The 24,842-nt window shown below is 51.3% G+C and overlaps 2 protein-coding genes and 3 non-coding genes across 7 annotated transcripts in view; 4 read left to right on the top strand and 1 right to left on the bottom strand.

Moving 5' to 3' along the window:
• Positions 1–7,472, bottom strand: part of CCM2 (CCM2 scaffold protein) — a 32,147-nt gene extending 24,675 nt beyond the window's left edge. For both annotated transcript variants that reach the window (XM_044293675.1, XM_044293676.1), the window contains exons 1-2: positions 7,337–7,472; positions 4,560–4,832 (exon numbers count right to left, since the gene is read on the bottom strand). In XM_044293675.1, coding sequence (XP_044149610.1) covers positions 4,560–4,589 — 30 coding nt within the window. In that variant the 5' untranslated portion in view covers positions 4,590–4,832; positions 7,337–7,472. The remainder of the gene's footprint in view (positions 1–4,559; positions 4,833–7,336) is intronic.
• Positions 7,461–11,038, top strand: ANAPC15 (anaphase promoting complex subunit 15). Of its 2 annotated transcripts, none has more exons than XM_044293683.1 (5): positions 7,461–7,614; positions 9,642–9,793; positions 9,861–9,920; positions 10,662–10,796; positions 10,871–11,038. In XM_044293683.1, the coding sequence occupies exons 1-5, from the start codon at positions 7,524–7,526 to the stop codon at positions 10,916–10,918; spliced, it is 486 nt and encodes a 161-aa protein (XP_044149618.1). In that variant the 5' UTR covers positions 7,461–7,523; the 3' UTR covers positions 10,919–11,038. The 2 variants fall into 2 exon arrangements, with proteins under 2 accessions (XP_044149618.1, XP_044149616.1); XM_044293681.1 differs by having other exon boundaries at positions 10,593–10,796.
• A 9,293-nt stretch (positions 11,039–20,331) lies between these two features.
• LOC122939708 lies at positions 20,332–20,464 on the top strand. The gene has a single exon (XR_006390146.1). It is a non-coding gene; the product is annotated as a small nucleolar RNA SNORA9 (small nucleolar RNA).
• A 202-nt stretch (positions 20,465–20,666) lies between these two features.
• LOC122939709 lies at positions 20,667–20,799 on the top strand. The gene has a single exon (XR_006390147.1). It is a non-coding gene; the product is annotated as a small nucleolar RNA SNORA9 (small nucleolar RNA).
• A 404-nt stretch (positions 20,800–21,203) lies between these two features.
• On the top strand, positions 21,204–21,336 carry LOC122939711. The gene has a single exon (XR_006390149.1). It is a non-coding gene; the product is annotated as a small nucleolar RNA SNORA9 (small nucleolar RNA).
• The last annotated feature ends 3,506 nt before the right edge of the window (positions 21,337–24,842 follow it).

The following is a 24,842-nucleotide window of genomic DNA, read 5'->3' as shown; positions in this document are numbered from 1 at the left end:
CTTAATGATCACTGTTAAATCTGTTAATGATTTAACGGTGATCATTTTTCTAAATATATTTAATTAACCAATTCCCACCCCTGGTTAACCAATTCTCCCCTGGTTACGGCCACCGCTCTTCTCAGGAATCGGGTTGGCCGCTCCTCTCCCGGCCGGCCGCGCTCAGTCCCGAAAGCGCACGCCGAGGCCGCGCATGCGCTATAGTGATTTCTTCCTGGCCAGTATAGTATACTTGCCTGGAAGAAGTCACCAGGGCGCATGCGCGGCGGCGTGCGTGTTCAGTCCAGCGCGCGGCCCAGCCGGGAGAAGACTTCAAATCAAGATGGAGCCCGCCCCCTGCCGAAACCAGGAAGTGGACAATGCGCCGAGAGCAGGTAAGTATAAAACTGCGTGATGAGAATACCCCTTTAAAATAAAAGTACTTAACTAATAAAAAAAAGTAAACATCATAGGCATAGCCTCGTGCGAAAACGCCCCTACTATTAAAATATAACAATATTAATGGCATACAGCAAATGGTGTAGTGGGGGAAAAAATAAAAACAGCCAATTTGCAATTTTTTGTCACTTCAACTACCCAATAATTTTTTCATGAAAAGTGAATTAAAAAAAAGTCGCACACACTTAAAATTGGTATCACTGAAAAGAACAGATCGCCCCGCAGAAAATGAGCCCTCACACAGCCCCGTACACATAGCTACAAAAAAAGTTATAGGGGTCAGGATATGGTTATGAAAAATAAAATAAAAATTTTCCTCAAAGTTTTTTTTTTTTCCTGTATTAAAACGCAAGAAAAATTATACAAGTGTGGTATCGCTGTAACCGTACTGACCTGGAGAATGAAGATAACAGGTCAATTTTACCGCATAGTGTACAGTGTAAAAAATATATAAAAACCTTTATCAGAATTGCAAATGCTGCCTTTAGAAAGTACAACTTGTCCCGCAAAAAATAAGCCCTCATAAGGCTATGTGAACGGAAAAATAAAAAAGTTAGGACTATGGGAAGGCGAAAAAATGCTAAAATTGAAAATCCCAGGGTCCTTAAGGGGTTAAACAGTGCAGTTCGGTCAGAGCGGGTGGTACGGATTCATTATGTCCTGTGCGGTCGGTCACTGGCGTCTTTCTGATCTCACCTTTTGGACATGTTGGCTGACTAAGTACAGGGCAAATACCGGGATGTATCAGTCGCACTGGTGCCACCCCAAGAAAGGGCTGAACGCTTTTCTCCAAAGCTGGCAATCTGTCTATCCCTAATGCTTTATACTGCAGCCCAGTGGCACAGAAGCAATAAGTAATACATAAATGAATTCAGCAATGGCAGGAGCGACTTGAGGCTTTACAAGTCAACCTCTGGTCATAATTAGGGTCCGTTCACAAGTCCGTAGTGTATTGCGGATCTGCAATACACACGGCCGTCACCCCCCATAGAACTACCTATTCTTGTCCGCAATTGAATGGGGAGAGAATGAATGGGTCCGCACCCGTTCTGCAATTTGCGGAACGGATACAGACCCATTCTACGGACGTGTGAATGGAGCCTTAAGGTCAGGAATAGTCTTCAAGTGTCATTTTGGAAAGGATCTGGAGAAGGGAATGTCATTCACAGTCAGGAAATTAAAGGGCATCTGTCAGCAGTTTTGTACCATGACACCGGCTGACCTGTTACATGTGCGCTCGGCAGCTGAAGGCGTCTGTGTTGGTCTCATGTCCATACATGCCGGCATAGCTGTGAAAAATGAAATTTTAATACATGCAAATGAACCTCTAAGAGCAATGGGGGCGTTGCCGTTACACCTAGAGGCTCTGCTCTCTCTGCAACTGGCGCCTCCTCTGCACTTTAATTGACTTTAAGAGAGGTCAGGGTAAGGTGTGATCACATTTTTACTGCCTGGTCCTGTCAAAGAGAGGGGGCATGGCAGTTACAGATAACACATATGAACATGGGAGCAACACAGGTGCCTTCAGCTGCCGAGCGCACATGTAACAGGTCAGCCGGCGTCATAGGGACAAAACTGCTGACAGATGCCCTTTAATGGCCGACTGTCTTAGCTTCCCTCTGACTTTTGAGGTGATGTCACAAGTGGGCGACACGTCAAAAACTTCCCTGTAGGGTCTATGGCCAGTCCGTCCCCGATTTACACACATCATACATTATAATCACTCCCCTGTAGAACTCCCTATAGATCTGCCTGGAAAAGAAATGTGAGTTATGGCTCCACCTGGTGGACAACAAGAATATGACTGCACAGATAAAGGTGGTCCTTATTTACACCTTCATCAGTTTGGCCCTGTCTGTCCATCCACATACTTAGAAAAGAACCCCCCTTAAAAGAGTAAGTGCCGAGGGTCACTGCAGAGAGACGCTCCCCTAATTGAAAACCCTCTTCAGTGCATTATACTGAGGGGCCTACAGGGGACCAGATTAGTACCTGTGCAGGGTATGAAGTCACCCACCGCTGCTGGGCAGTCCGGGGTGGATAGGACGTTGTTACCAGCAGGTGGAGCATTGCACGTGCCACAAAACGCAGACATGAACCACAGGGTCCTGGTCACGTCATTTCAGTCCTATGTAAATAATGAGAAGCTGCTTATCTAAGACTTCGCACAGCTGTGGATTTGTTACAGTCACAGATACATTTTACCTGCACTGAAACATTATAAGAAATCTTTGAGACTGAAGAGAGATCGGTGCTCGTCTAGACTGGATACAACTGTACCAAACCCTCAGAAACAGCAGGTTAGAAAACGTTTGGGGCTCTGAATGTACACAAGAATGTTTCCATTCACTGACATCAAGTACAGATCTTGAAAACTTAAAAATTTAATGCAGAAATTGGTGTAAATTATAGGATGCGTAGATTTCGATGTCTACTGGCAAAAGTGATTACGAGTCTATTAGAAAGTGTCAGACACCGCAGGGAGACTGGTCCGACGTGTGGGGTTATAAGGGGGAGAGGGCAGCCTCCAACTAAACAGGCACCGCAAAAAGCATGTCACCCGGAAAATACAAAGTCCAGGCGCCATTTACACAATTCTACAAGCAAAACACATTAATAACGTCTGATACAGCGAGGACACTCACTATTCTGCTGGTGCAGTCACTGTGTACATACATTACCTATCCTGTACTGATCCTGAGTTACATCCTGTATTATACTCCAGAGCTGCACTCACTATTCTGCTGGTGCAGTCACTGTGTACATACATTACTTATCCTGTACTGATCCTGAGTTACATCCTGTATTATTCTCCAGAGCTGCACTCACTATTCTGCTGGTGCAGTCACTGTGTACATACATTACTTATCCTGTACTGATCCTGAGTTACATCCTGTATTATACTCCAGAGCTGCACTCACTATTCTGCTGGTGCAGTCACTGTGTACATACATTACTTATCCTGTACTGATCCTGAGTTACATCCTGTATTATACTCCAGAGCTGCACTCACTATTCTGCTGGTGCAGTCACTGTGTACATACATTACCTATCCTGTACTGATCCTGAGTTACATCCTGTATTATACTCCAGAGCTGCACTCACTATTCTGCTGGTGCAGTCACTGTGTACATACATTACTTATCCTGTACTGATCCTGAGTTACATCCTGTATTATACTCCAGAGCTGCACTCACTAATCTGCTGGTGCAGTCACTGTGTACATACATTACTTATCCTGTACTGATCCTCAGTTACATCCTGTATTATACTCCAGAGCTGCACTCACTATTCTGCTGGTGCAGTCACTGTGTACATACATTACTTATCCTGTACTGATCCTGAGTTACATCCTGTATTGTACTCCAGAGCTGCACTCACTATTCTGCTGGTGCAGTCACTGTGTACATACATTACTTATCCTGTACTGATCCTGAGTTACATCCTGTATTATACTCCAGAGCTGCACTCACTATTCTGCTGGTGCAGTCACTGTGTACATACATTACTTATCCTGTACTGATCCTGAGTTACATCCTGTATTATACTCCAGAGCTGCACTCACTATTCTGCTGGTGCAGTCACTGTGTACATACATTACTTATCCTGTACTGATCCTGAGTTACATCCTGTATTATACTCCAGAGCTGCACTCACTATACTGCTGGTGCAGTCACTGTGTACATACATTACTTATCCTGTACTGACCCTGAGTTACATCCTGTATTATACTCCAGAGCTGCACTCACTGTTCTGCTGGTGCAGTCACTGTGTACATACATTACTTATCCTGTACTGATCCTGAGTTACATCCTGTATTGTACTCCAGAGCTGCACTCACTATTCTGCAGTTAGAAACCAGCAGGAAGACATCATGAGGACCTTCCACCTGACAGGCATCAAGAAAGCAACAAAACTTTGAAGGCTGCTCTGGATGTGACTGGAGTAAATGTACAGCATTATAACTCCCCACAACGGCCACACGAACGGTGGTCCCAATCCTCTGAAAATAAAGCTGACAATTACCCCGTGTCTACAAATACGTGTAACTTATATTACAGAAGAAGAGCCCAAGAGCTTACCCTCCACATACTGCCGCCTGAGGCGCAGCCCCCGCTTACCTTTTTTGCCTTCTTGCCGTCATCTTCCATCTCTCACCTGCAGAGTCTCCTCCTCCTGCGGTCCTGGGCGGCAGATGACGAGCGGGGAGAGGTGGGGGGTGGTGTCGCTGTCGCCCGTGATGGGGAGTTCAATGACATGCCTGCAGCCCAGCAGCCACAGGTGAAGGACTGTGCAAATATGGAGCCGTGTGGTGGGGAGGCAGACTCGCTGGAGCAAGATGACTGGAGCCGTGGAAATGGAAACTAGTGACAGCATCCACGTGTGACCCGCATCTGGAACCGAAAACATGGACGTCACTGGGGGCGAGGGAGAAAACCAAAGAGCGAGAGGAGGGGACAGATAAGAGTGAGACACACTGGTGACAGGATGAGGGGACAGATAATAGTGAGACACACTGGTGACAGGAGGAGGGGACAGATAATAGTGGGACACACTGGTGACAGGAGAAGGGGACAGATAATAGTGAGACACACTGGTGACAGGAGAAGGGGACAGATAATAGTGGGCCACACTGGTGACAGGAGAAGGGGACAGATAATAGTGAGACACACTGGTGACAGGAGAAGGGGACAGATAATAGTGGGACACACTGGTGACAGGAGAAGGGGACAGATAATAGTGAGACACACTGGTGACAGGAGAAGGGGACAGATAATAGTGAGACACACTGGTGACAGGAGGAGGGGACAGATAATAGTGGGCCACACTGGTGATAGGAGGGGGGGACAGGTAAGAGTGAGACACACTGGTGACAGGAGGAGGGGACAGATAATAGTGAGACACACTGGTGACAGGAGGAGGGGACAGATAATAGTGGGACACACTGGTGACAGGAGAAGGGGACAGATAATAGTGAGACACACTGGTGACAGGAGAAGGGGACAGATAAGAGTGAGACACACTGGTGACAGGAGAAGGGGACAGATAATAGTGAGACACACTGGTGACAGGAGGAGGGGACAGATAATAGTGGGCCACACTGGTGATAGGAGGGGGGGACAGGTAAGAGTGAGACACACTGGTGACAGGAGGAGGGGACAGATAATAGTGGGACACACTGGTGACAGGAGGAGGGGACAGGTAAGAGTGAGACACACTGGTGACAGGAGGAGGGGACAGATAAGAGTGAGACACACTGGTGACAGGAGGAGGGGACAGGTAAGAGTGAGACACACTGGTGACAGGAGGAGGGGACAGGTAAGAGTGAGACACACTGGTGACAGGAGGAGGGGACAGGTAAGAGTGAGACACACTGGTGACAGGAGGAGGGGACAGGTAAGAGTGAGACACACTGGTGACAGGAGGAGGGGACAGGTAAGAGTGAGACACACTGGTGACAGGAGGAGGGGACAGATAATAGTGGGACACACTGGTGACAGGAGGAGGGGACAGATAATAGTGTGACACACTGATTATAGGAGGAGGGGACAGATAATAGTGTGACACACTGATGATAGGAGGGGCAGATAATAGTGGGACACACTGGTGATAGGAGGGGGCAGATAATAGTGGGACACACTGGTGATAGGAGGGGGCAGATATATTGGGACACACTGGTGATAGGAGGGGGCAGATAATAGTGGGACACACTGGTGATAGGAGGGGGCAGATAATAGTGGGACACACTGGTGATAGGAGGGGGCAGATAATAGTGGGACACACTGGTGATAGGAGGGGCAGATAATAGTGGGACACACTGGTGATAGGAGGGGCAGATAATAGTGGGACACACTGGTGGATAGGAGGGGCACATAATAGTGGGACACACTGGTGATAGGAGGGGCACATAATAGTGGGACACACTGGTGATAGGAGGGGCACATAATAGTGGGACACACTGGTGATAGGAGGGGCACATAATAGTGGGACACACTGGTGATAGGAGGGGCACATAATAGTGGGACACACTGGTGATAGGGGGGCACATAATAGTGGGACACTGGTGATAGGAGGGGCACATAATAGTGGGACACACTGGTGATAGGGGGGCACATAATAGTGGGACACACTGGTGATAGGAGGGGCACATAATAGTGGGACACACTGGTGATAGGAGGGGCACATAATAGTGGGACACACTGGTGATAGAAGGGGCAGATAATAGTGGGACACACTGGTGATGGGAGGGGCAGATAATAGTGAGACACACTGGTGATAGGAGGGGCAGATAATAGTGGGACACACTGGTGATAGGAGGGACAGATAATAGTGGGACACACTGATGATAGAAGGGACAGATAATAGTGGGACACCCTGGTGATAGGAGGGGCAGATAATAGTGGGACACACTGATGATAGGAGGGCAGATAAGAGTGAGACACACTGGTGATATGAGGGACAGATAATAATGGGACACACTGGTGATAGGAGGGACAGATAATAGTGGGACACACTGGTGATAGGAGGGACAGATAATAGTGGGACACACTGGTGATAGGAGGGACAGATAATAGTGGGACACACTGGTGACAGGAGGGGCAGATAATAGTGGGACACACTGGTGATGGGAGGGGCAGATAATAGTGGGACACACTGGTGATGGGAGGGGACAGTTAATGGTGGGACACACTGGTGATAGGAGGGGCAGATAATAGTGGGACACACTGGTGATGGGAGGGGCAGATAATAGGGGACACACTGGTGATAGGAGGGGACAGTTAATGGTGGGACACACTGGTGATAGGAGGGGGCAGATAATAGTGAGACACACTGGTGATAGGAGGGGACAGTTAATGGTGGGCACTCAGTATTGCAGGGTGCACTGGGGGTCACTCACAGTCCCCCTCTCAGGCGTCCTCCTCTTCCTCTCGCCGGGCGCCACAGATTCTTTGCAAGTCTCCTGCCATGTTGGGTGTAGACTTCCCAGCATCCAGCGCAACAAGAAAAGTGTGTGAGGGGACGGGGCGTGGCGGGAGGACTGACGTCATCCACCCGGCCGGAGTGAGCGGAAGTATTTGAACTCCATGGTAAGTGTCGTGAGAGGGTGGAGTTTACAGGACCGTTATCCGCCATCTTACTGGAGGCAGGTCAGCCAACGAGAGGAGACGCCGTCAGGTGAGCAGAAGGCTGCCCTGTGTACATACATGTGTGCAGTCATAGGGTCTCCGTGACAAGTGCACGGGGGGGGATAAGGGGGACACTAATGACTGTGACACAGGGGGAGATGAGGGGACACTGATGAATGTGACACAAGGTGGAGATGAGGGACCCTGATGAATGTGACACAGGTGGAGATGAGGGGACACTGATGAATGTGACACATGGGGGGAGATGAGGGGACACTGATGACTGACACAGAGGGAGATGAGGGGACACTGATGACTGTGACACAGGGGGAGGGAAGGATGTAGGGGACAGCTGATGACTGTGACACAGGTGGAGATGAGGGGACGCTGATAGACTGTGACACAGAGGGAGATGAGGGACGCTGAATGACTGTGACAACAGAGGTGAGATGAGGGGACGCTGATGACTGTGACACAGAGGGAGATGAGGGACGCTGATGACTGTGACACAGAGGGAGATGAGGGGAACGCTGATGACTGTGACACAGAGGAGGAGATGAGGGGACGCTGATGACTGGGACACAGAGGGAGATGAGGGGGACGCTGATGACTGTGACACAGAGGGAGATGAGGGGCGCTGATGACTGTGACACAGAGGGAGATGAGGGGACGCTGATGACTGTGACACAGAGGGAGATGAGGGGACGCTGATGACTGTGACACAGAGGGAGATGAGGGGACGCTGATGACTGTGACACAGAGGGAGATGAGGGGACGCTGATGACTGTGGACACAGAGGGAGATGAGGGGACGCTGATGACTGTTGACACAGAGGGAGATGAGGGGATGCTGATGACTGTGACACAGAGGGAGATGATCGGGACGCTGATGACTGACACAGAGGGAGATGAGGGGACGCTGATGACTGTGACACAGAGGGAGATGAGGGGACGCTGATGACTGTGACACAGAGGGAGATGGGGGACGCTGATGACTGTGACACAGAGGGAGATGAGGGGACGCTGATGAATGTGACACAGGGGGAGATGAGGGGACGCTGATGAATGTGACACAGGGGGAGATGAGGGGACGCTGATGAATGTGACACAGGGGGAGATGAGGGGATGCTGATGACTGTGACACAGAGGGAGATGAGGGACGCCGATGATGACACGGGGAGATGAGGGGACGCGATGACTGTGACACAGGGGAGGTGAGGGGACGCGATGACTGTGACACGGGGGGAGGTGAGGGGACGCGATGACTGTGACACAGGGGAGTGAGGGGACGCCGATGACTGTGACACGGGGGGAGTGAGGGGACGCGATGACTGTGACACGGGGGGATGAGGGGACGCCGATGATGTGACACGGGGGAGGTGAGGGGACGCCGATGACTGTGACACACGAGGTGAGGGGACGCCGATGACTGTGACACACGAGGTGAGGGGACGCCGATGACTGTGACACGAGGTGAGGGGACGCCGATGACTGTGACACGGGGGAGGTGAGGGGACGCCGATGACTGTGACACGGGGGAGGTGAGGGGACGCCGATGACTGTGACACGGGGGGAGGTGAGGGGACGCCGATGACTGTGACACGGGGGGAGGTGAGGGGACGCCGATGACTGTGACACGGGGGGAGGTGAGGGGACGCCGATGACTGTGACACGGGGGGAGGTGAGGGGACGCCGATGACTGTGACACGGGGGAGGTGAGGGGACGCCGATGACTGTGACACGGGGGGAGGTGAGGGGACGCCGATGACTGTGACACGGGGGGAGGTGAGGGGACGCCGATGACTGTGACACGGGGGGAGGTGAGGGGACGCCGATGACTGTGACACGGGGGGAGGTGAGGGGACGCCGATGACTGTGACACGGGGGGAGGTGAGGGGACGCCGATGACTGTGACACGGGGGGAGGTGAGGGGACGCCGATGACTGTGACACGGGGGGAGGTGAGGGGACGCCGATGACTGTGACACGGGGGGAGGTGAGGGGACGCCGATGACTGACACTGGAGGGGCAGTAATCCAGGTGTCACCTGTTGAGCTGTTATCGGGGGCCCCCTATAGGTTTGGGGGTGACCCCCGTGTCTCCGCAGATCATGTCCACGCTGTTCCCGTCGCTCTTCCCACAAGTCACGGAGTCGCTGTGGTTTAACCTGGATCGGCCGTGTGTGGATGAGAACGAGCTCCAGCAGCAGGAGCAGCAGCACCAGGCCTGGGTGAGTGCAGGTGGCAGCCCCCCTGCCAGACCCTCGCCCCCCGCACTAATGCCACCTGTCTCCACAGCTGCAGAGCATCGCAGAAAAAGACAACAACCTGGTGCCGATAGGAAAGCCTGCCTCCGAGGTGAGAGCTGTAATGATGGGGGGGGGGGGGGGGGGGGGGGGGGGGGGGTTAGATTAGTCGCCTTGTTCTGTCTGTGGGTGAATCGTGCGGAGTGGCCGACGTCACCCGACTTTGTACGGGCAGAGTTGTGAATGTAGCTCTGGGTATGACTAGAATACGAGACATCCCGTAACAGCTGAATTATGAAGGCAGCTCTGGATGTGACAAGAGTATGAAACATGACATAACAGCAGAGTTGTGAATGCAGCTCTGGGTGTGACTGGAGTGAAGATCACATGCTGATCTTCACTCCAGTCACACCCAGAGCTGCATTCACAACTCTGCTGTTATGTCATGTTTCATACTCTTGTCACATCCAGAGCTGCCTTCATAATTCAGCTGTTACGGGATGTCTCGTATTCTAGTCATACCCAGAGCTACATTCACAACTCTGCTATTACGTCATGCCTCATTCTCTAGTTGCTTTCAGAGCTGCATTTACAATTCAGCTGTTGCATCGTGTTTCATACTCCAATCACATCCAGAGCTGCAGGCTGTACAGCTCGGTCGATCTCCCATGATGCATTGCACTCTGCCTCAGTTTGAGGTGTGGTCCTGATGGAAACACCAGCTCTCCCACAATGCACTGCAGCAGAGATGTGGCCTGTGACGTCATGTTTCGTGTCCGCTCAGGTTCGGGGTCGTTCTCATGCTGCCGTACCATTCCATGTAGTAGTAACGGCGCCCCCTTGTGTTTGCCAGCCTTACGACGAGGAGGAAGAGGAGGACGACGAGGATGATGAGGACAGTGAGGAAGACTCTGAGGATGACGAGGACATGCAGGACATGGACGAGATGAATGACTACAACGAGTCTCCAGACGACGGCGAGATTGAGGTGAGCGGACGCCCGATCCCGTGACGTCTCCGTGCCCCGCGGGTCCAGGACTCACTTGTCTTCCTCTTCCTCAGGCCGACATGGAGGGAGCGGAGCAGGACCAGGACCAGTGGATGATCTGAGGACCCGCACCGGACATGGGGGAGGGGGGGGGATCCCCGGTATTTTGGGGCTGACTGTTGTATTTCCTGTGATGTGCTGATATTTATTGATTCTACAATAAATGTTTATGGTGTTTTTTAGCTTCTCGCTCTCTTCTAGGCTCAGGTCACTGATTGTCAGCCTCTGTGTTAAGATATATGACATTGTTTCTATATGCCATTATACAGCTTATCTATCGCTCTACAGTCATATGAATATGTTGTCTGTTTGTTAACCAGGAAGTGTTTAAATAAAGTTGCACACACAGAAAAAAAAAAAAAAAAAGAGGCTGCTCAGTAAGGCCTCTTTTACACTTGCGTTGTCCGGATCCGGCGTGTACTCCATTTGCCAGAATTACACGCCGGATCCGGAAAAATGCAAGTGTACTGAAAGCATTTGAAGACGGATCCGTCTTCAAAATGCGTTCAGTGTTACTATGGCACCCAGGACGCTATTAAAGTCCTGGTTGCCATAGTAGTAGTGGGGAGCGGTATACTTACAGTCCGCGCGGCTCCCGGGGCGCTCCAGAGTGATGTCAGAGCGCCCCATGCGCATGGATGACGTGCCATGTGATCATGTCATCCATGCGCCTGGGGCGCCCTGACGTCACTCTGGAGCGCCCCGGGAGCCGCACGGACGGTAAGTATACCGCTCCCCACTACACTTTACCATGGCTGCCAGGACTTTAGCGTCCCGGCAGCCATGGTAACCACTCTAAAAAAGCTAAACGTCGGATCCGGCAATGCCTTTCAATGGGCATTCATTCCGGATCCGGCCTTGCGGCAAGTCTTCAGTTTTTTGGGCCGGAGCAAAAAGCGCAGCATGCTGCGGTATTTTCTCCGGCCAAAAAACGTTCCGTTCCGGAACTGAAGACATCCTGATGCATCCTGAACGGATTTCTCTCCATTCAGAATGCATTAGGATAAAACTGATCAGGATTCTTCCGGCATAGAGCCCCGACGACGGAACTCTATGCCGGAAGACAAGAACGCAGGTGTGAAAGAGCCCTAAGAAGCAGTGTGCGTTCCTGAGGAAACAAGAAGCATGGGGCCTGTGTGAGTTTGTCCTCCATCAGAGATCTGCTGTAATCCACAAGAGAAGTTCAGAAGCAACTTAATCCGGTTATCCTGTCTCTTAAGTAAAGAAATGGCTTTAGGTTACGGGCCCAGGAGAGAGGGAACGAGCCGATGGAGCAGGCTACTTTTCGATGGAGATGAGAAGAATTATGAGCTGTGGGAGACAAAGTTCCTAGGCCATCTACGCCTGATGAACCTTAAAGAAACCATCCTGTGTGAACCAGCAGATGGAGTAGACCCTCTGCAAGATAGGAGTAAGAATGAAGAAGCTTATGCTGAACTAATTCCTAGATGATAAAAGTCTATCTCTTATAATGAGAGAAGCGACTGATAATGGAAGAAAAGCGCTGAAAATCCTGAGAGATCATTACGCTGGCCAAGGTAAGCCACGTGTCATAAACTTATACACAGAACTAACATCTCACCGAGTGTCACAGACTATATCAGACGCACAGGAACCGCTATCACAGCTCTGAGACATGCAGTAGAGACCCTCAGTGATGGACTATTAGTTGCTATGATTCCTAAAGGCCTGCCCGAATCATTCAAACCATTTGCAATCCATAAAACACAAGGTAAAGAAGATATGACTTTTACTGACTTTAAAACCCAGTTAAGGATTTTTGAGGACACTGAAAAGCATCGTAGCAGCACGAGCACTGACAATGTCATGAAGGTCGGCAGCCCTGTGATACCAACAAAGGGGAAAGACCTCATCATCTGCTACAGTTGTAATCAGGAAGGTCACAAAGCCAACGCATGTCCAAGCAGAGTGAATAAAGGGAAGACGCAGCGGTGTCATTATTGCAGGAGCTCCACTCGCAGCGAGACATTGTGCAGATGGAAAGCATGAGACAATGTAAAGCAAGTAGTGGATGATACAGAACAAACATTTGCTTTTAAAATAAGCGAAGACCAGTTAAGCAATCCCGTAACTAAAAGCCTGATGGTAGATACAGGAGCAACATCGCATATTATTACAGACATTAAGAAATTTTAAAGATTTGACACCTCGTTTAGGCCAGAGAAACGCTACATGGAGTTGGCAGATGGGAAAAGCACTTCCGGTGTCGCACTCGGGAGAGGCGGCGCAGAAGTGTAGCTAATGGACAGTAAGGGAAAGCAAATGAGGACATTGCTACAAAACGCATTATTTATCCCCACATACCCACAAGACATTTTCTCAGTTGAAGCAGCAACAAGGAATGGGGCGTCTGTGGAATTCCGACAAGATGACAGTATTCTGGCTCATAAGAATGGTACAAAATGTATTATAAAGAAATACAACAGGCTTCTCTATTTGGACACCTATAAGGGATGTGAAGACAGTTGTTACGATATTCAGATATGGCATAAAATCCTTGGTCATTGTAATTACGACGATATCTTGAAACGACAGAATCTAGTAGATGGAATGAAGCTCCAAGGTAAGGCTGATAAGTGCAAACTGAAGTGTGAGATTTGTACCCAAGGGAGAGTAGAAACGGAGCGTCTGACACCCGTGCAAAATACCCACGTGAACTAGTGCGCACAGACTTAGCAGGTCCTATAGAGCCAGTTGCAAAGGACGGATTCGAATACATCATAGCGTTCACTGATGATTACTCTGGTGCAGTGTTTGTATACTTTCTGAAGAACAAGAGGGACACAGTTCTAGCCACAGAGAAGTTTATCGCTGATACTGCCCCCTATGGGACCATCAAGAGAATGAGGTCTGACAATGGTACCGAATTCACATCGAATGACTTCCAGTCACTACTCATAGAGAGGAGCATAAGACGTGAGACTTCAGCTCCTTACTCACCGCATCAAAATGGAACGGCTGAAAGAAACTGGAGAACACTGATAGAGATGGCAAGATGTATGCGAATAGAGAGCAAAGTACCATAAGCAGTATTAGAGCAAGTGGGGGTGTTAAGATATATGACATTTATCTATATGCCCTTATACAGCTTATCTATCGATCTACAGTCATATGAATATGTTGTCTGTTTGTTAACCAGGAAGTGTTTAAATAAAGTTGCACACACAGAGAAAAAAAAAAAAGAGGCTGCTCAGTGAGAAGCAGTGTGTGTTCCTGAGGAAACAAGAAGCATGGTGCCTGTGTGAGTTTGTCCTCCATCAGAGATCTGCTGTAATCCACAAGAGAAGTTCAGAAGCAACTTAATCCGGTTATCCTATCTCTTAAGTAAAGAAATGGCAACACTCTGTGTGTAAGCAGTGACAGCAAGCAGAGATCTTAGAATGGGGAAGAAAAACACTAAACATGTTGCAGGATTTATTTACGTAAAGTCAGAAACCCCCTTTAACCCTGAACAGTTTTGTAAATTCTGTTTTAGTATATTGCTGGTTTTCTTTTTACTGCGCCGCAGATGACAACTTTGTGCTTTTCTTTGTATGGAAATTAGTGTGTTTTACGGCGTCCCCCAGTGCGACAAACCGGGGCTTCCTGAGAAAACTGCCGGACGGTGGTTGAAAGATTGGTTTGAAAGGCTCCGCGCAGGGTGTTCCTTCCTCCTGATTACCTAGTAGGGTTTGACCACACAGTGCCGCCATGGCCGCTCAGGACGCAGCCGAGAACCGCAAGGTCAATTAGACCGCTGGCTATACAGTTCGGTAGTGTGTCACAGTCATCAGTGTCCCCTCATCTCCCCCTGTGTCACAGTCATCAGTGTCCCCTCATCTCCCCCTGTGTCACAGTCATCAGTGTCCCCTCATCGCCCCCTGTGTCACAGTCATCAGTGCCCTCATCTCCCGCTGTGTCACAGTCATCAGTGTCCCCTCATCTCCCCCCGTGTCACAGTCACCAGTGTCCCCTTATCTCCCCCTGTGTCACAGTCATCAGTGTCCCCTCATCTCCCCCTGTGTCACACTCATCAGTGTCCCCTCTTCTCCCCCTGCGTCAGTCATCAGTGTCCCCTCATTTCCCCCTGCGTCACAGTCATCAGTGTCCCCTCATCTCCCCCTGCGTCACACTCATCAGTGTCCCCTCTTCTCCCCCTGCGTCAGTCATCAGTGTCCCCTCATTTCCCCCTGCGTCACAGTCATCAGTGTCCCCTCATTTCCCCCTGCGTCACAGTCATCAGTGTCCCCTCATCTCCCCCTGCGTCACAGTCATCAGTGTCCCCTCATCTCCCCCTGCGTCACAGTCATCAGTGTCCCCTCATCTCCCCCTGCGTCACAGTCATCAGTGTCCCCTCATCTTCCCCTGCGTCACAGTCATCAGTGTCCCCTCATCTCCCTCTGTGTCACAGTCATCAGTGTCCCCTCATCTCCCCCCCCCCTCCCGTGTGTCACGGTCATCAGTGTCCCCTCATCCCCGCCACAGTGTGTCACGGTCATCAGTGTCCCCTCATCTCCCCCCCCCCCCGTGTGTCACGGTCATCAGTGTCCCCTCATCCCCGCCACAGTGTGTCACGGTCATCAGTGTCCCCTCATCCCCTGCCATGTGTCACGGTCATCAGTGTCCCCTCATCTGCCCCCCCCCCCGTGTGTCACGGTCATCAGTGTCCCCTCATCTCCCCCTGCGTCACAGTCATCAGTGTCCCCTCATCTCCCCCTGCGTCACAGTCATCAGTGTCCCCTCATCTCCCCCTGCGTCACAGTCATCAGTGTCCCCTCATCTTCCCCTGCGTCACAGTCATCAGTGTCCCCCCCCGTGTGTCACGGTCATCAGTGTCCTCTCATCCCCTGCCGTGTGTCACGGTCATCAGTGTCCCCTCATCTTCCCCTGCGCCACAGTTATCAGTGTCCCCCCCCCCCCCCGTGTGTCACGGTCATCAGTGTCCTCTCATCCCCTGCCGTGTGTCACAGTCATCAGTGTCCCCTCATCTCCTGCGGTATTGAAGGTTATGAGCAGCCATTAACAATGAAGACAGGCCGTACAGTGCAGTCTTAATTCATTAAATAAAAGGCCGCTGCGACCTGGACAGATGTTTGTGCCGAGTGGCCGTGGCCCTAGGTATCCTCTATGGCAGGTGGAGCTATGCTGAGCGTGGTATGGCAGTATTAATCACGGAGAACGCAGACCATTGCAACGTCCAAGGAGGAAAGAAAATCAAGTTTCATATAGCATTCAGCCAAAACAGTGGCACTGTGAAAGGCCTCCTGACGTGTCTACCCTTCTAGATAGTCCACATAAAGTGTAAGGAGCCACAGAAACTCAGCCACGAAGTGGAGACCACGTAAAGCTGCAGAGCGGGGTCTCCGAGTGCTGAGGAGCAAGTGCATAAAAGTCCCAGCGCTCTGGTGACTCCATAACCGCAGAGTCCGGACCTCCTCCGCCATCAGCACAAGAACTGTGCCGGGAGCTTCATGGCCGCAGCATGCCAGCCTTCCATCACCGAGCACAATGCCAGGCGTGGGGTGGAGGGGGTAAAGCCACCACTGGACTCTGGAGCAGAGGAGACAGCTTCTGTGCACTGACCAATCACTCTTCTGTATCTGGCGTCTGGTGAATACCAGGAGAGCGTTACCTGCCTGACTGCATTGTGCAGCTGAGAGGGGGAGGGGTAATGCTATGGGGGGTCTTCAGGGGTCGGTGTAGGAGGGGCTAATGCTATGAGGGGTCAGTGTAGGAGGGGCAACGCTATGGGGGGGGGGTCTTCGGGGTCGTGTAGGAGGGGTAATGCTATGGGGGGGATCAGTGTAGGAGGGGCAATGCTATGGGGGGTCTTCAAGGGTCGGTGTAGGAGGGGCAATGCTATGGGGGGGGTCTTTGGGGTCGTGTAGGAGGGGTAATGCTATCAGGAGGTCTTCAGGGGTCAGTGTAGGAGGGGCTAATGCTATGGTGGGGTCTTCAGGGGTCGGTGTAGGAGGGGCTAATGCTATGGTGGGGTCTTCAGGGGTCAGTGTAGGAGGGGCTAATGCTATGGTGGGGTCTTCAGGGGTCCTGTGTAGGAGGGGCTAATGCTATGGTGGGGTCTTCAGGGGTCCTGTGTAGGAGGGGTAATGCTATGGTGGGGTCTTTAGGGTCGGTGTAGGAGGGGTAATGCTATGGGGGGTCTTCAGGGGTCGGTGTAGGAGGGGTAATGCTATGGGGGTCTTCAGGGATCCTGTGTAGGAGGGGTAATGCTATGGTTGGGTCTTCAGGGGTCGGTGTAGGAGGGGCTAATGCTATGGGGGGGTCTTCAGGGTCCTGTGTAGGAGGGGTAATGCTATGGGGGGTCTTCAGGGGTCCTGTGTAGGAGGGGTAATGCTATGGGGGGGTCTTCAGGGGTTGGTGTAGGAGGGGCATTGCTATGGAGGGTTTCAGAGGTCGGCCTCGGGGCCTTAGTTCCAGTGAAGGAAATCTTAAATCTTCAGCAGACAAGACATTGTGGACAGTTTTGTGGGAACAGTTTGGGGGAGACCCTTTTCTGCTCCTCCATGACTGCACCCGGTGCACACGCTCCATATAGACATGGCTGGAGGAGTCTGGAAGAACCTGACCGGCCGCAGAGTCCTGACCTCAACCCCATCCAGAGACTGCGAGCCGGGCCCTCTCCTCCAACAGCAGGGTCTGACCTCTCCAATGTTCCTCTGGATGAAGGGGCAAAAATTCCCAAAACCATGTAGAAACCCTTCCCAGAGGAGCATGGGGGGGGGGGGGGGCAACTCCATAATAATGCCTGTGGATGTAGAAGGGGAGGTGATGAAAGCTCCTGGAGGTGGGATGTGGGGGTCCGGACTGCACGGAGCCTCTGTTCACATTACATTAGTCTGAGGTGCAGGGAAAGCTCCTGGTGCGTGTACAGAACGTGTTCATAGGGCCCCATTCTGCAGAAGGCTGAAATGTAATGTGAACAGAGCCGTAGCAGAGAGGGAGGAGAGCCGCTATGGCAGCCTCTGCAGGGAGGAGAGCCGCTATGGCAGCCTCTGCAGGGAGGAGAGCCGCTATGGCAGCCTCTGCAGGGAGGAGAGCCGCTATGGCAGCCTCTGCAGGGAGGAGAGCCGCTATGGCAGCCTCTGCAGGGAGGAGAGCCGCTATGGCAGCCTCTGCAGGGAGGAGAGCCGCTATGGCAGCCTCTGCAGGGAGGAGAGCCGCTATGGCAGCCTCTGCAGGGAGGAGAGCCGCTATGGCAGCCTCTGCAGGGAGGAGAGCCGCTATGGCAGCCTCTGCAGGGAGGGGGAACCACGCAGTGCGGCACGCTGCGCGTTCAGAATAAGGGTTCATTCACACATCCACAATTACATTCCGCATTTTGCGGAACGGAATTGCGGACCCATACATTTCTATGGGGCCGATCCGGGATTGCGGACCCGCACTACCGATCCAGAAAAAAATAGAACATGTCCTATTCTTGTCCGCAATAGCGAACAAGAATAGGCATATTCTCTTAGTACTGGCAATGTGCAGTCCGCAAAATGCGGAACGCACATTGCCGCTGTCAGATGTGAACGGACCCTAAACCGTATTCCACCCTCCAGCTGCAGCCCCCTCCGCTACACACAGCCTGCTGGGACTTGTAGTGAGGACACATCTCAGAGTCTGGGCCCCAGGGCTATGGCTGCCATATTCATGAATACAGAATTGGTGGAATGTCTGATCGTCCAGTCGCCCAGCGGAGGTTGTGTATGATGTGAACGGATGTAGCAGAGCAGAGTTTGTCTCAAACCGTTCACAATAAATAATGCTGCGGGAGATTCCGCCGCATTGTGCCTATATAATTTGCGTATATTTGTGGGGGATATTTACATGGATATGTTCTGCGTTCAATTCCACACTGAAAATTTGCAGTGTGAACCCTGCCCAAGGACTGGACCAGTGAGCGGCCCCTGCCCAGACACCGTGGGGTGGACCCCTCTATTAGTAAGTGGGGGTACTTATTCTGAAGGACCTATAGTACGGGGAATGACCTTTGGATTTAGCAGGTGATAGGACAATGTCTCTACAGCCTGCATTCCCTTCCCTCTGCAGCCTCTGATATAATGTATTGTCGCCCTGAAGCCCCCAAATAGAGACCTCAGCTCTGCCACATGTGTAGTCAGCTCTGCATGTGCACAGACTCTCTCCCTGCGCCCTCTGCTGTATGACGCGAGTACTGCATCCATCCAGACCGTACCATTCTCGGCCTTCGGAGGGGGGTCCGCCTTTTTTAACTCGACTTTCCCCACAGCACTGCGCACAGATTAGATAAAACCTTCGCACCGAACGATATAATAAACCGCCCTGTGTCTGTGATCCCCCGGTGGGAGCCGTAGACGGCGTAGTGTCCGCTCCTATCATCCTGTGGTTACAGTGGGGCGGCCGGGAGGAAGGAAGCGGCGGTGCGAGGGGCCGGGAGCTCAGTCTGCACGTGGCGGAGCTCGGGTGAGGCGGGTGAGCGGCGGGCTGAGGCCGGGGTCTGGGGTGAGGCGGGTGAGCGGCGGGCTGAGGCCGGGGTCTGGGGTGAGGCGTCTGCTCGGCTCTTATGTGGATGTTGTTTTGTCTTTCAGGAATTACAGAGGAAGAATGAGGATGATGGGCGTCCGCAGAGCTGACCTGGTGGGTAAATGACCGGCTGTACGTAATAAGCTTATTACAAGCCATCTGTACATTATATAGAATAGTATCTATATACTTATAAGTTTGGGGTCATGTGACTGACGGCGTGGCGACTCGTTATAATTACTTGTGACGGTGTGATGTCACCTGACGCCTTTCGCTCCGGATCCGTCCTGCGGCCAGTAAGCTGATTGTATCTGGTCCCATAAGCTGTGAGGTTACAGCCCAGCGTGTGTTGGGTGTAAGGCCGTGTTCACATTTGCCATATCTGCTGCAGATTTTCTCGTGGATTTCTTGCTGTGTATTTGCCGCAGTAACAAATTCTGTATATACGGTTTGCGTCTCGTCACGTGTGTCCGCTGCAGCCGTGATTGCCGCCACAACATGTGACTGCAGATTTCATGCACACAGCTGTGCCCGTATTGTGGCCCGCATTCTGGAAGGTCCGGTGCGGCACGGAAGCTCTACAGAGCGCTCCCGTGGGTGCATGCACTACTCTTTTGCCCACGGACCCATTCAAGTTGATTGGGTCTGGATCCATCTGCGGAAAGCGTACGGATGTCGACCGTACATTGTGGACCGCAAATTGACTGCCGCATGCATGAGCCCTTAAGGGGATTGTCCTGACCACTCGGGATTGACCCGTAATAAAGAGTCCCCCGCCGCTCCGGTTCTTCCAGCACATCTCTACTTACTTACCTGCAGCCAATCACCGGCCTCAGCAGTGCACTGAAGACCAACAAAGTAGACGAGGTTTTACCGAGATTCTCCATTGGTCGTGGGACTGACATGATATTGCACAGGGTGGTGCTGGGTATAATGGTTCTGTACTGGTCATGTGACCTGGCACATGAGGCAGCTCTCCCAGCATGGTGGGGCTTGTAGTAGTCCTGTCCATTCCTGTAGACGCTGCGAGATCAGCCCTGGGACGGTTTGAGGCCTCTCCCTGCTGCATCGGGGGGAGGTTATAGAAATCCCAGACACCTGTTGTGTGTTATATGGACGCTATAGGGCGGTATTATATCTGCAGGACCCCAGCATTTACTCTGATTCTTTTCCTCAGCTGTATCCGCCATGATGCAATAAAACCACACAACGTACACCTGGCTGATAGAGGTCACAGACAGCAGGAGGACGGTGCAGCTGGATCGGAAGGTAAGATGGCGGGATATTGCAGGGGATGAGCGGGTGCAGCTCTTCCAGCATGGTGGGGCTTGTAGTAGTCCTGTCCGTTCCTGTAGACGCTGCTAGATCATCCCTGGGACGGTTTGAGGCCTCTCCCTGCTGCATCGGGGGGAGGTTATAGAAATCCCAGACACTCCCCTGTCCTCAGCAGCGCTGACGTCCCCTATTGGAGGCTCTTCTCCCCTGTCCTCAGCAGCGCTGACGCCCCCTATTGGAGGCTCTTCTCCCCTGTCCTCAGCAGCGCTGACGCCCCCTATTGGAGGCTCTTCTCCCCTGTCCTCAGCAGCGCTGACGCCCCCTATTGGAGGCTCTTCTCCCCTGTCCTCAGCAGCGCTGACGCCCCCTATTGGAGGCTCTTCTCTCCTGTCCTCAGCAGCGCTGACGCCCCCTATTGGAGGCTCTTCTCTCCTGTCCTATCTCTTGGCCTGATAGGACTTTGCGCTTAACGTTTTACTTTCATGTCTTTCAGGAGATGGACTGTCTGACGCCTCGGTGGTGGAGCTGCGTACAAGGTGGGTATGCTCCTCGGGAAGCTCCTCAGGGCAGCTCTCCCAGCATGGTGGGGCTTGTAGTAGTCCTGTCCATTCCTGTAGACGCTGCGAGATCAACCCTGGGACGGTTTGAGGCCTCTCCCTGCTGCACCGGGGGGAGGTTATAGAAATCCCAGACACCTGTTGTGTGTTATATGAACGCTATAGGGCGGTATTATATCTGCAGGACCCCAGCATTTATTCTGATTCTCTTCCTCAGCTGTATCCGCCATGATGCAATAAAACCACACAACGTACACCTGGCTGATAGAGGTCACAGACAGCAGGACGACGGTGCAGCTGGATCGGAAGGTAAGATGGCGGGATATTGCTGGGGATGAGCGGGTGCAGGTTTTCCAGCATGGTGGGGCTTGTAGTAGTCCTGTCCATTCCTATAGACCTGGGGTGGCCAACCTTACAAACAGAAAAAGGCAAAAAACAAAAACAAAACGTATGACCACCAGGAGCCACAAGCCATACATTTACACAAGAGTCGCCATAGGCTTAAGCAGGAACACAGAGTTTAAAAGGCCACCACCCACTCTCACCCTCAGTGTTTCCTGTCCCTACGGGGGGGGACCTCACAGAGAGACCTCCTGTTGGAGGTGAGAAGATTACAGCGTTTATTTTTAGTACCTTTTGGGATCCCTTCCCTCTGCCCTCCGGCGGCTTAGTCCTAAGCTGGGCAGAGGAGGATTATGGAGTGGATCTCGTTCCTGCTCTTGCGGGGGCCTGAATCCCTCCCCAAAGTGCAGGGTCCCCCTTTTCCTTCCTGAAGGAAGCTGACCGCGCACCCGTCGAACGCGTTGCTCGCGGACTCATTGTGTGAAGCCGCAGCGTCGTTCCTTGTTCCGGCCGATGGTTGGGTCCGTGTGCGCGCACAAAGATTACATCAGACGCCGCATCCATCGCTGCAAGGCGGGAGATTTGAAAGGACTAGCGTCCCAGTAAAGGCTCCTGCTCCAGATGTCGGCCCCTGATACCCCTGCAGACCAGATGGACTCAGATCGTGAGTTCCACTGTGGGGAAAGAAAAACATGTATCATGTTATGCTACCTCTTGCAATAGCTTACCGGGTTGCTCCTCTTTTAGGGAATGAAAGAGCCCAGAACTAAGGCCTAAATCCCTAGATGCGCAAAAAGATTGCCGGCAAATCATAAGAAGAAGCTCTGCCAAGTCTGCATTAATGAGCTTGTTAAAGAGGAGCAACCATCCATACTTATGGAGGTCAAATCATGGATTCAGAGCGAGATACAATCCTCGCTAGCGTCTCTCAGATCTGCCCCTCCGACTCCGCCTGCGAAAAAACTGCGGGTGTCCGTTCCATCCTCCTCTGAATCAGAGGACATGGACGAAGACGCTTCCACCTCTAGACAGAACGGAAATGCACTGTCAGAGGGAGAGATAGTGGAGGACAGGAAAAAGTATTTATTTTCTTCTGAAGAGATGAAAGAATTATTGGGTCCCGTAAGGGCAACCATGGGCATAGAGGAGGTACAAAAACCTTGATCGGTCCAAGACGAGATGTTTGGGGGGCTCAGAGCCAAGAAATCTAAAGTATTTTCAGTAAACGAAAATATAAAGGATATGATCATGGCTGAGTGGACGGACCCTGAGAGGAGACTGGGGGTCCCCAGAGAATTGAAAAATAGATTACTCTTTGACCCAACCGACATAAAAATATTTAACGACATTCCGAAAATCGACATCCAGGTGGCAAAGATGGTCAAGAAGACCTCCCAATTGATTCTGACTATTGTACATCCGGACCAGACGGGGTTTATGCCTGGGAAATCGACAGCTATTAATCTCCGTAGGTTGTACACTAGTCTGAGTATCCCGGCAGATAATAGTGGAGATAGGGCTTTGCTGGCTCTCGACGCCGCCAAGGCATTTGATAGTGTGGAGTGGAGTTACTTGTGGGGGGTCTTGAGAAGCATGGGCTTTGGAGAGCGGTTCATCCGGTGGGTTAAGGTCCTGTATTCTAGTCCCAAGGCGAGAATTAGAGCCAATGGAGGGTTGTCGGACCGTTTCGCCCTGACCAGGGGCACCAGGCAGGGATGCCCTTTGTCGCCCTTATTATTTGCTCTTGCAATAGAGCCGCTGGCGGCACATATTCGTCTATCAACGAATATACTGGGATTTAAATATGGTGGGCTACACAACAAAGTGGCTATGTACGCAGACGACACTCTGCTTTTTATGGGTGATACTGGGGCATCCCTGGATGCGGCCATGGCATTGATTGATAGATTTGGTGGCTTTTCTGGCCTTCGGATAAATTGGCAAAAATCCTCTCTGATGCCAATTGATGGGCAGGCCCTGTCAGGTAGACAAGCAGATAGTTTGGTTCCCTGGGTGGATAAATTTAAATACTTGGGACTGTTTTATAACACCTAGAATTTCGGATTTTGAGGTCCTCAATCTGTCCCCGTTGTTGGCTACTTTCAGGCTTAAGGTGAGGTCATGGTGTAGGCTCTTTCTCTCTGTGGTGGGTAGAGTGAACCTGTTAAAAATGGTTATGATGCCTCAGCTGCTCTACATACTGAATAATGCTCCCGTATGGATCCCCCTGGATAGATTTAAGAAAATTCACTCTATTTTTAGGGATCTTATCTGGAAGTACGGTCAGGCTAGGATTAAATTGGAAACATTGCAGTACGCTAAGTCTGAAGGAGGCCTGGCTGTTCCTAATGCATTGATTTATTTTTTGGCTTCCCAGTGTCAGCATTTCAAGGGATGGATTAGTTTCCAGATGCCGGATATGACTGGACAGATTTTGCAGCATTGGTTGGGTAGTAGGGACCTCATGGGTATTCTGGAAGGATCAGGTATGCATGTTGAGAGGGGGAAAATTCCTCTTATCGAACTCATGAAAAAGATTTGGGCAAGGGTGAAGCAATTGAGAGGTGTGGGTGGAATCAGTGAGCTCTCCCCTATTAGGAATAATCATCTATTGCCTGAATTTCTTAACTTGTCTGGACTTGGAGGTTGGGAAGCTCAGGGAGTGATGAGAATTGGCCAGTTAATTGAGGGCAAGATATGTAAATCATTTAAGACTCTGCAGCAGGAATTTGATATCTCTAAGGGATGGTTTTATAAATATCTTCAGGTGAGGCATGCTCTTGAGGTCACGCTGCGGAAAGGATGTGGGATAGCCCAAATGGAGGCAGTTCATAAGCTTGTCCTTCTGACAGGGGGAGGGAAGAGAGGGCTGATATCACAGGTATACGCTCTTTTACTTGGTAAATTCTTGGAGGGGTTTCCGCTCTCGAGAATGAAGAAATGGGAGGCAGACTTGGGCGTTATGTCTAAGGATGAGTGGGAGGATATACTGGAAGGTGTCCCCAGGGTGTCCTTGAGTGAACAGGGTAAATTGTCCCAATTATTTATCATACATAGAGTGTACAAAACACCGGTATTCCTAAAAAAAGTGGGTGTAAGACCTGATGATAGATGTCCGAAATGTATGGAAGATGGTGCGGATTTGCTGCATATGTTGTGGTCTTGTCCGGTGATTGGGAAATATTGGGATGCTGTAAGGAGCATGATTAATAGTAAAATGATGTTAGTTATTCAAAATGACCCTAAGGTATGTGTATTGGGTTATGTGTCTGAGATTGGAGGGAATGAATCGGTCAGGGTGGCT

The sequence above is a fragment of the Bufo gargarizans genome, chromosome 5, assembly GCF_014858855.1.
Source record: "Bufo gargarizans isolate SCDJY-AF-19 chromosome 5, ASM1485885v1, whole genome shotgun sequence".
In the NCBI taxonomy this organism is placed as follows: domain Eukaryota; kingdom Metazoa; phylum Chordata; class Amphibia; order Anura; family Bufonidae; genus Bufo; species Bufo gargarizans.
Note: the sequence above shows the minus strand (reverse complement) of the source record. Positions and strands in the feature narration are given on the sequence as shown.

Coding starts and splice junctions, on each gene's coding strand:
- ANAPC15 (XM_044293681.1), top strand. CDS start 7,524: ATGGTAAGTGTCGTGAGAGGGTGGAGTTTACAGGACCGTTATCCGCCA. Junction 7,615..9,641: donor ACGAGAGGAGACGCCGTCAG/GTGAGCAGAAGG, acceptor GGCCCCCTATAG/GTTTGGGGGTGACCCCCGTG. Junction 10,797..10,870: donor CAGACGACGGCGAGATTGAG/GTGAGCGGACGC, acceptor CCTCTTCCTCAG/GCCGACATGGAGGGAGCGGA.